The sequence below is a fragment of the Rutidosis leptorrhynchoides genome, chromosome 7 (assembly GCF_046630445.1).
Source record: "Rutidosis leptorrhynchoides isolate AG116_Rl617_1_P2 chromosome 7, CSIRO_AGI_Rlap_v1, whole genome shotgun sequence".
Classification (NCBI taxonomy): domain Eukaryota; kingdom Viridiplantae; phylum Streptophyta; class Magnoliopsida; order Asterales; family Asteraceae; genus Rutidosis; species Rutidosis leptorrhynchoides.
Genome location: NC_092339.1, coordinates 328,955,758 through 328,967,370, shown reverse-complemented (window position 1 = coordinate 328,967,370; position 11,613 = coordinate 328,955,758). Strand labels below are relative to the sequence as shown.

The 11,613-nt window shown below is 30.9% G+C and overlaps 1 protein-coding gene across 1 annotated transcript; it reads right to left on the bottom strand.

Moving 5' to 3' along the window:
- Positions 1-294: 294 nt before the first annotated feature.
- On the bottom strand, positions 295-10,526 carry LOC139860288 (uncharacterized). Its single transcript, XM_071849054.1, has 2 exons — positions 10,361-10,526; positions 295-833 (listed from the first exon to the last, which is right to left on the bottom strand). Exons 1-2 carry the CDS (start codon positions 10,524-10,526, stop codon positions 295-297), a joined length of 705 nt encoding a protein of 234 aa, XP_071705155.1.
- Between the last annotated feature and the right edge of the window lie 1,087 nt (positions 10,527-11,613).

Here is an 11,613-nt window from a genome sequence, read left to right as displayed (position 1 = left end):
TCGATTCCGTACATAGTTAGGATTTGCTTCATCAGTGGCAAGTAATTCTTCCTCGAGCCATGTAATGTTAAACCCGTTATCCTCGACTATCATGTTGTGCAAGAGCACACAACAATACAATATTCATCTTAACTTGTTCACACTTTGTGGTCGTCCAGCCATTTGTAGAATATGGAATCTACCTTGAAGAACACAGAATGTTCTCTCGACATCCTTACGTGCACTTTCTTGAAATTGTTTGAATTTTGTACGTGGCTCATTGGTTGGTGTCGAATACGCCTTGATTAATGTTGCCTAATCTGGGTAAATCCCATCGGCTAAATAATAACCATTCAAGTAATCATGACCATTAACAGTAAATGGAACAAATGGTGCATTTCCATTTTTGATGTCATCGAATAATGAAGATTGATTCAAAACATTCACACCGTTGTTTGCACCCGCAGCACCGAAGAATGCATGCCAAATCCACGTATTATATGAAGCAACTACTTCTAGAACGATTGTTGGGTGACCTTGATGACCGCTAGTATATTCCCCTTTCCAAGCAACTGGATAATTTTTCCACTTCCAATGCATGCAATGAATGCTTCCAAGCATTCCCTTGAAACCGTGCTTTTCTTCATGAGCGCTATACAAGCGAGCTATATCGCTACTAGTTGGTTTCCTCAAATATTCGTCAACATAAAGTTTCAGAACACACTTACAAAACATATTAAGACATATTATTGATGTGGCTTCCGACATTTGTAAATATTCATCAAACATGTCTGCTGCTGTACCATACGCCAATTGACGCAACGCAGATGTAATCTTTTGCTCGGTAGTAAAACCTAGTCTACCAAGCGCATCTCTTTTTTTGTATAAAATACTCGAAATGACTAGGCAAAGGTTCAACATTTTAACGACCCGTCCTTATCCACCTGGAAGAAGTCATCAACATTTGGTCCCATTGCGAGGTACGGTCCTAAATATGCAGGAATGACTCCAAGTAATATGAGCAAATGCACAGCGGAAGACTTCTTTCATACCTGAGAATAAACATGCTTAAAAGTGTCAACCAAAAGGTTGGTGAGTTCATAGGTTTATCATCACAATCATTTCAATATCTTAATAGACCACAAGATTTCATATTTATAAACGTTTTAATAAAAATATTCTAAGTGGTTGAGCACTTGGTAACCATACTTAACATTTAATCAACGTCGCATATTCCCTTTATTATGAAATCTCACTAAACTGTACCAAGTGTAGTCACTAAAATGAAGTACTGTGCAACCGTTGAATACTGGTCGTCCAGTCCGGTTGGGGTTGTCAGGCCCGATAGATCTATCAACAGGATTCGCGTTTACAATACCCATGTAAATAGTAGTTACCAAGCTACAGGAAAATATGCAGGGTGGTACAACTCAACGTAGAATATATTTTTAATCACTTGTGTCTATAACGTAAATCATAAAATGCATGTATTCTCATCCCAAAATATTTAGAGTTTAAAAGGGGACTATATACTCACCATACTGTATTTTGTAGTAAAAATACATATAACATCATTGAACAAGTGTAAGGTTGGCCTCAGATTCACGAACCTATATCAATTATATATATTAAAACCTATAATCGTAATCGAATAATTATATATATTTTTATTAGTGATTTTTATATCAATTATATATTCATATTGTATAAATTAGATAAATAAAAGTATTAATAATTTTAAGTTATGTATATTAAATATAATATGTATTTGCAAAACAATTGTTATAATAATAATAGAATAAGTATAATAATAGTAGTAATAATAATAGTGATAAAATAATACCAATAATAACCATAATCCTAATAATTATAATAATTTAATTAAATTATTATTTATAATAATATTGATAATAATAATTTTGATAATAATAATACTTTTACTTAAAATGATACTTTTCTTAGTAATCCTAATAATGATAGTTTTAGAAATAATAATATTTATAATAATAATGATAATAATAATAATAACAATAATGAAAATGAAAAAAAATAAAAAATAAAAAAAGAATTAAAATACCTTCAATAGGATAGGCTAAAAAAATAATGCTCCAAGAGGGACTCGAACCCGAGACCCCTAGCTAACCTGACAACATCTAAGACCATCGATCCATTTCAGTTTTTCTGTTTACATACACCCCGAAATATTTATAAACCTTTTTCTTTTATTGCTCATCTTCTTCAATAATGTCGACCAAAATCCAAATCTTCATTCTTACTGTGAGTTAAGAGGATAAAACTAGGATTTGTGATTTTAACAGAAACGATTTTGTGAAGAAAGGAATTAACAAAAACAATTTAACAAAAATGACTTAAACTCCACAGCCCCTCATGAACACGAAGAACACAAACTAAATTTTGAATTTTGGACATGTTTAGGTGATGATTATAAAATTAAAAGTGTAATAAATCACACATAGAAACCTCAAGAACTCTCAATTTTAACAGAAATAATCTCTATAACTTTAATTAAATTGTAGAACATCCGTTTGACTTTTGAATCCCGTAACTTTGACTCTTGAATTAAAACTCAATTCGATGAATTGAAAAGCGAATTTTTTTGCAGAAAGATCCTTTAATATATTCCTAACAAAACTGCTATAATAGATTTTAAAATATCAAACAAATTTGAGGTTTTCAACATTTTATAACGCGAACACAGGTGAACTGGGTTCTTCCTTTTAAACCTGGTTTGATTCTTCCAGTAGGAACAGCAATTAGTTGTGTATAAATGAATATGATGATGATAGTCGAATGATTGAAATAAAGAACGAAGATCGTTTTGTGTTGGTAGGGTTATCTGTGCAGGTCACGGGTAAGCAGAGGGAAAGAAACAGATAAAGAGCTGATAATGAAATAAAGGTACGCATGATATCATTATATATATATATCAGTATTTATTTATTTATTTTTTTTATTTCTTTTTTTTTAGCCGTAAATATCTGTTATAAGTTGTCTATTACATATTTATATATATATATCTACTATAAATGTAATCATTTATCTGTTGTTCAGATCCGAATATATTTATATCTATTTTTTTTATAAAGTAAATAATCAATGTTAATAATAAATGTATATAAGTAATAATAATAATTCTAATTAATAAGAATTATATTTATATTACCTATTATTAATTATAGAATACTAACAATAATAAAAATAGAAATACTTATAATAAAAGTGAATATAATAATATAATGAATATTAGTATTAATATAATAATACTAAAGGTAAATAAATTATAATAACTATATTTTAACTTGTACTTAATATTATACATTATTATTTAGGTTATATTTATTAATTATTTAATATGTTTATTTGAGTGGTTTGGTCATTTACGTTCTTAAATCAAAGTCTCGTTAATTAAAACCAAATACGTTCATGTAAAGTATTATATCTAATACACATAATTGTTCGTGAATCGTCAGACATGGTCAAAAGGTAATTGATTATCCGAATATAGATTTCAAACTTTCTAGACTCAACATTACAGATTTTGCTTATCATGTCGGAAATATATAAAGATTAAGGTTTAAATTTGGTCGGAAATTTCCGGGTCGTTACAGTACCTACCCGTTAAAGAAATTTCGTCCCCGAAATTTGATAGAGGTTGTCATGGATAACAATAGGAATGTTTTCATGACGAATGTGAGGTAATAATGGAGTTTTATCATTATTGAGAGATATAGATAAAACGATTCGATCATGTGAAGCGTACGAGTGAAGCTATCACAAAAGAGTGAAATGAGTAAATAAATATATTCGTTTCAACCGATGACGTAGTTACTATTGACTTCCGGGATTTAAGGGATTTAAAGAAAGTCTTACGTAATAAGATTTGGTTCTTCGGCGATCAGGATCTTCTTTGATTTAATGCGGCAATCTGCTTCGATTTCTTTGTCGGATATTTCACTATAAATCCGCTCCTTCGTTTTCTTATTTTCCACAACTCACATCTTCTACTCTTTCTCCTTAATTCTTACTTTAAGATATTCACCAATATGCTCCATCCCATTCTAATCCTTGATATATTCTTAATTTTCATATCTTTCATTCTTCTCTTTCATCTACCGCCAGAAGAATCTATTTACTTTTATCATTTCCTTGGAGTTATAATGTTTCTAATTCTCCCGTGTCTTTATGTTGCAATACGTATTAATATACACGGTCTGTAATTTCTGAGTGGTTGTTGGTTTTTATATTTTCCTTTATACTTCGATGTTCCTGCTTCTGTCTCCTATAATCATTGTCATTCATAGTTAATGTTCTCTCCTAATTGCTGCGATTTTTACCCTAATTTCTATTTCGAGGTTTTGTCCCTTCGTTTCTTCTTCCCGTCCTCAAGTCAAGCGAGTAATGGTCCGAAATTCGTAGGTATGAAATTTGGAATGAACATAGTTAATGCTCTAAGATAGAAATGGTAATGGAACAATTTTTTTTTTTTTGATTTGTCAAATTACCAGAATATCCTGGGAAAAGATAGAACTATCAAGATGATATGTTCCTAATATGTTTGGAGATTGGATAGAATGTAAGAGTCGTGTAACATGGCACATGATGATGGTACTGGGAATCATCACGCTTCATTAGAAACTCAACATGACTTACTGTAATATAATGACGTTGATCAAGTGTCATTATATTATACTAATTCATGTATCAGTTCCCAACACTACTTCAAAACATTCATATTTGAATTTTTCAGAATTTAGAAACTAACACAGTTTCTTTTATGTTGTATTGCAGATATTTGAAGAGATAACTGATCTCAGATAAGATTAGGTGTGAAAGTATCTCCAGAAATATGGAGAATATGTATGATGAAAGATACGAAGATATCTCATAATATCTAAGATAAGGTGATGATGAAGAATATCATCTGGAAAGGTTTAGAATAAGGAGTAGGGTTCTTACTAACGGTTTCAGTAGGCACTGAATCATTTGGATCCTTTGAAGTCAAACTTATTCTTTGTGATTTATCTACGGTTTCCTTCGTAATTTCGCATAATCCGCTTTTCGGTACTAAATTTTCTATTGAATGTTTCCAATACTCTATTCTTTATCATCAACTTTTGGCCATTAAGACCATCTACAACATGCTGCTTTGTCAGCATTCTCAAAGTTAACGGATCTGGGTCATCGATTATCAAACCAAGGTGGTTTAAGAAGAATTGTGTTTTTAGATGATTAAACGCTGATGGTAATATGGTGGAATATAAAAGGTTCTCCGGTAACGATGAAGAAAGCCAATCGTATATATCAAAGTTATAATAAGACTTTTCGAATGAAAGGTCAAAGTTGTTCTGCTGGAGCTGTGATAAAATTGACTACTTCGAAAATGAGTCATAAGGTTGTTTTTGCTAATAAATGCCAAAGAATTCGACGTGAGTACGTGTTAAACTATGACTTTGGGTTCGAGAGTTTTTCAGGTGCATAAATATATGCAAAGATCTTTTCCTCCATAGACGAGGTGCGGTTGGTTCAACTTCTCGGTTGAGGTATTTTTAAGAGTCATGAAAAGATTTGAACGCGAATTGTAACTGTCGAGGTACAAATGAGGTTTAAGATGAAATCAAGTGGCAAACTTGAAGAATTATTTAGTTTCATATGTTATAATCAATATTTTAATTCATTTTAATTGTCCAAAGTTAGCAGTCCAGTAGTCCGATTGTCCAATAGTTCAATATATTCATATATAATATATAATTAATTAATACGTATCGTGACCCGTGTACCGATCTCAGTATTGATCACAACTCAAACCATATATATATTTTGGAATCAACTCCAACCCTGTATAGCCAACTCCAACATTCACATATAGAGTGTCTATGGTTGTTCCGAAATATATATATAGATGGGTCGATATGATAGGTCGAAACCTTGCATACGTGTCCCGTTATTTAAAGTGCGTAAAATAAATAAATATATATCATGACCCGTGTACAACGTATTGTTTCATAATTAATCCGACGTATTGTGTACATGTGTCCCGATTTAAAATGCGTAAAAGTAAATAACAGAAATAAAATTGCGATAAATATAATACGGAATTAACAGTTAGCTGGGAACAGTTAGCTAGGAACAGTTAGCGTGGAATCTTAACAAAATTTATCATAGTTATTTTGTTTGTTTCTAACACTTTTTATTTTATCCAATGTTTTCTTCGTTATGCCACTTGTGGGATTCTGATAAGTAAGAATCCAAATATGTATTTTGAATGGAAATGGTTGTTCTGTGGTGAACGGATACGTATATCGGTAGTTGTAAGTAGGATAGTAAATGACCGTTGAATCAGATTCAAAGAATGTACAGTGTAACTTATTAATGTGAAATCTAAATATTCCTTGGGTACTACCTACCCGTTAAAATATTTTCATCATTAATAGTTTGTACGAAAGAATTTTTAATTACAATCTTTATGAAAATATACTTACATATATATTTTCTTCAGATGTAATCATGGATTTAATGAGTCAATAAGATATTAAACTCATTTGATTCATCGTTAGTACTAGATTACATGATCTCTAAAACATTAAAGATTACATAATCACCATGTCGAACGAAGATAGATGAGATAGAACAATACATAAAGCGAAGATAATCGATGTAGAACGATATGTAGAACGATATGTAGAACGAAGATCATACTCGATGTACAGATGGTGATATTGAGGCGTGTGAGGTTGATATCCGAGGTACAGGTTATGATGTTGAGAGTTACGGTGCGGTTGTGGTTTGGGGGTGATAAGAGTACTGTTGACGTTGATGATGGTGGTGCTAATTATGCTGCTGGTGCTGCTGCTGGTGTTTGTAACCTTCGCACCATGTTCTCCAAAGCCATCACGCGAGCGCGAAGTTCGTTAACTTCTGCTAGTACACCGGGATGATTGACAATTAGAGCGAGCGGATGAATAAGATTCGAAATATGGAATAGTATATAATCGTGACGAGACACTCTGGAAATGGGAGAGAAAATGGTTTCTCGAACAGGTTCGCCGATAAGTGCTTCAGGTTCATCACCAAGAGGGAAATTTTGGTGGATGAAATGGATCTTCGATGTGAAATGATTTTTAGATATCGGATGATATTCTAACTATATAGAATATCTATATATAATACTAAAGATTTCGTAGACTACAGAGGAATTTACGGCATATGTCAGGCAAGTCTACAGATGTGCTAAGATATGAATTATCAGATACACTAAGGTATTAATTTTGTCTATACACTATCAATGCAGTAAATGCAGTAAGACGTGTCTAGACTTAAGAATGATAAGCAGGTAATCTCCTAAGGATGATAAGCAGATGATTTCCGACTAGAAATGATAAACAAAACTTTTGACACGCAAACACGGTCGAAGTCCAGACTCACTAATGCATCCTAACGACTATCTGTTAGGCACACTAATGCAAGACCTGGTTCGCTAAGACCTCGCTCTGATACCACCTTTAACGACCCGTCCTTATCCACCTGGACGAAGTCATCAACATTTGGTCCCATTGCGAGGTACGGTCCTAAATATGCAGGAATGACTCCAAGTAATATGAGCAAATGCACAGCGGAAGACTTCTTTCATACCTGAGAATAAACATGCTTAAAAGTGTCAACCAAAAGGTTGGTGAGTTCATAGGTTTATCATCACAATCATTTCAATATCTTAATAGACCACAAGATTTCATATTTATAAACGTTTTAATAAAAATATTCTAAGTGGTTGAGCACTTGGTAACCATACTTAACATTTAATCAACGTCGCATATTCCCTTTATTATGAAATCTCACTACACTGTACCAAGTGTAGTCACTAAAATGAAGTACTGTGCAACCGTTGAATACTGGTCGTCCAGTCCGGTTGGGGTTGTCAGGCCCAATAGATCTATCAACAGGATTCGCGTTTACAATACCCATGTAAATAGTAGTTACCAAGCTACAGGGAAATATGCAGGGTGGTACAACTCAACGTAGAATATATTTTTAATCACTTGTGTCTATAACGTAAATCATAAAATGCATGTATTCTCATCCCAAAATATTTAGAGTTTAAAAGGGGACTATATACTCACCATACTGTATTTTGTAGTAAAAATACATATAACATCATTGAACAAGTGTAAGGTTGGCCTCAGATTCACGAACCTATATCAATTATATATATTAAAACCTATAATCGTAATCGAACAATTATATATATTTTTATTAGTGATTTTTATATCAATTATATATTCATATTGTATAAATTAGATAAATAAAAGTATTAATAATTTTAAGTTATGTATATTAAATATAATATGCATTTGCAAAACAATTGTTATAATAATAATAGAATAAGTATAATAATAGTAGTAATAATAATAGTGATAAAATAATACCAATAATAACCATAATCCTAATAATTATAATAATTTAATTAAATTGTTATTTATAATAATATTGATAATAATAATTTTGATAAAAATAATACTTTTACTTAAATGATACTTTTCTTAGTAATCCTAATAATGATAGTTTTAGAAATAATAATATTTATAATAATAATGATAATAATAATAATGAAAATGATAAAAAAAAAAAATTAAACTACCTTCAATAGGATAGGCTAAAAAAATAATGCTCCAAGAGGGACTCGAACCCGAGACCCCTAGCTAACCCGTAAACATCTAAGACCATCGATCCATTTCAGTTTTTCTGTTTACATACACCCCGAAATATTTATAAACCTTTTTCTTTTATTGCTCATCTTCTTCAATAATGTCGACCAAAATCCAAATCTTCATTCTTACTGTGAGTTAAGAGGATAAAACTAGGATTTGTGATTTTAACAGAAACGATTTTGTGAAGAAAGGAATTAACAAAAACAATTTAACAAAAACGACTTAAACTCCACAGCCCCTCATGAACACGAAGAACACAAACTAAATTTTGAATTTCGGACATGTTTAGGTGATGATTATAAAATTAAAAGTGTAATAAATCACACATAGAAACCTCAAGAACTCTCAATTTTAACAGAAATAATCTCTATAACTTTAATTAAATTGTAGAACATCCGTTTGACTTTTGAATCCCGTAACTTTGACTCTTGAATTAAAACTCAATTCGATGAATTGAAAAGCGAATTTTTTTTGTAGAAAGATCCTTTAATATATTCCTAACAAAACTGCTATAATAGATTTTAAAATATCAAACAAATTTGAGGTTTTCAACATTTTATAACGCGAACACAGGTGAACTGGGTTCTTCCTTTTAAACCTGGTTTGATTCTTCCAGTAGGAACAGCAATTAGTTATGTATAAATGAATATGATGATGATAGTCGAATGATTGAAATAAAGAACGAAGATCGTTTTGTGTTGGTAGGGTTATCTGTGCGGGTCACGGGTAAGCAGAGGGAAAGAAACAGATAAAGAGCTGATAATGAAATAAAGGTACGCGTGATATCATTTTATATATATATATATATATATATATATATATATATATATATATATATATATATATATATATCAGTATTTATTTATTTATTTTTTTTATTTCTTTTTTTAGCCGTAAATATCTGTTATAAGTTGTCTATTACATATTTATATATATATATCTACTATAAATGTAATCATTTATCTGTTGTTCAGATCCGAATATATTTATATCTATTTTTTTTATAAAGTAAATAATCAATGTTAATAATAAATGTATATAAGTAATAATAATAATTCTAATTAATAAGAATTATATTTATATTACCTATTATTAATTATAGAATACTAACAATAATAAAAATAGAAATACTTATAATAAAAGTGAATATAATAATATAATGAATATTAGTATTAATATAATAATACTAAAGGTAAATAAATTATAATAACTATATTTTAACTTGTACTTAATATTATACATTATTATTTAGGTTATATTTATTAATTATTTAATATGTTTATTTGAGTGGTTTGGTCATTTACGTTCTTAAATCAAAGTCTCGTTAATTAAAACCAAATACGTTCATGTAAAGTATTATATCTAATACACATAATTGTTCGTGAATCGTCAGACATGGTCAAAAGGTAATTGATTATCCGAATATAGATTTCAAACTTTCTAGACTCAACATTACAGATTTTGCTTATCATGTCGGAAATATATAAAGATTAAGGTTTAAATTTGGTCGGAAATTTTCGGGTCGTTACAAACATCATAACTAAGTATGTCATTTTGGATGCGTAAAAATAAATCTCTGCTCATTCTAAAACGTCTTCTAAACCAACGATCAAGATATGTTGGATGCTCTTGAAAATAATGTTTGTGTAAATTTTTACCTGCTTCTTCACGATCTCTACGAAGGTAAACTCGAGGCTTTCGAACTCGTTCATCGTTGGCAGCTTCTTCAGCATCCAATTCTTCGGCCATTTCTCGTAAAAAATCCAAATCCTCTTCATCGTCGGAATCCCAAATATTAAACATTTTGAACAACCCTCGTTCCATTTTATTTTTTGAAGTATAGAATAGAAATTTTAATAATATTGAATGAAATGTGTGTGAATAATGATATAAGAGTTGAGGTATTTATAGGAAAAAAAAAATATCAAACGGCTCATTTCCAACGGTCAGTACACGTGGCTACTCCTCATTGGTTCCAGCCTCCATCACCTTCATGTGATGCAAAGATCACGCCTGCAAAAAAATCAATCGATCGCGCCCCATCGAGGCGCTATATATGGGGGCGCGATGGGGGACAAAAACGGTTGATCACGCTGCACTAACCACCGTCTAACACCATTTCCATTTAAATAACAATGCAAGATTAAAATCTTTGAGAATATCAATATTTAACCCACCACGATCAAATGAAGTTAAAACCGAGTCTCATTTCACCCACGCCATCTTCTTGTTAGATGTACTACCATTCCAAAAAAATTGAGCACAGATCGACTCAAGTTACTTCATAACCGTTTCTTTATAACCACAATAGAAATTTATCATTGGGGATAAAGACCAGTGCCTAGAAATGTTTAACAAGGATTACATACTTGGTGATGGGTTCAAATTCAACGTTCCACTTTTGGAAGATGTTATTGTAATGGAAGATGCAGCTCACTTTATTAATCAAGAGAAGCCTGATGAAATAAACAAGCATATAATTGATTTTTTTTTCTTTTTAGCAAAACCGAACTATATATAACAAATCTTTTTCTCCAAAAGAGAACAAGAAAAAACAAGGAAGTGAGGAACAACTACAAGAATATGCTCAACGAGGCTCAAGAGCAGTAAATTAAATTAAACTATATATTAGAGTTTCTCCAAATATTCTAATTTAAACTTTTTTCTTGAGTGCTTTGCCCTAGCTTGTATTATATCATTCAATTTATTCATTAATTTCATTTGTTTTTCTTAAGTTTTGCAAGTTGCATCCTTAAGTAATTAATCTCATCTACTTAATGAGAAAAAGTTTCAATAATCATTTTACTTCTTACAATACATACAATACAATTACATTACAATATTACTTGTTGGTGCATTAAGGCCCAAGTTCGGATCAATCACACAAGATGGGCCTGACGAATGACCGAAG

Bases quoted from the DNA above. Each gene is read 5' to 3' on its own strand.
- LOC139860288 (XM_071849054.1), bottom strand. From the start codon at position 10,526: ATGGAACGAGGGTTGTTCAAAATGTTTAATATTTGGGATTCCGACGAT. The intron at 834-10,360 runs GTAAAAATTTAC...TTGGTAGACTAG, and splicing joins TAGAGATCGTGAAGAAGCAG to GTTTTACTACCGAGCAAAAG.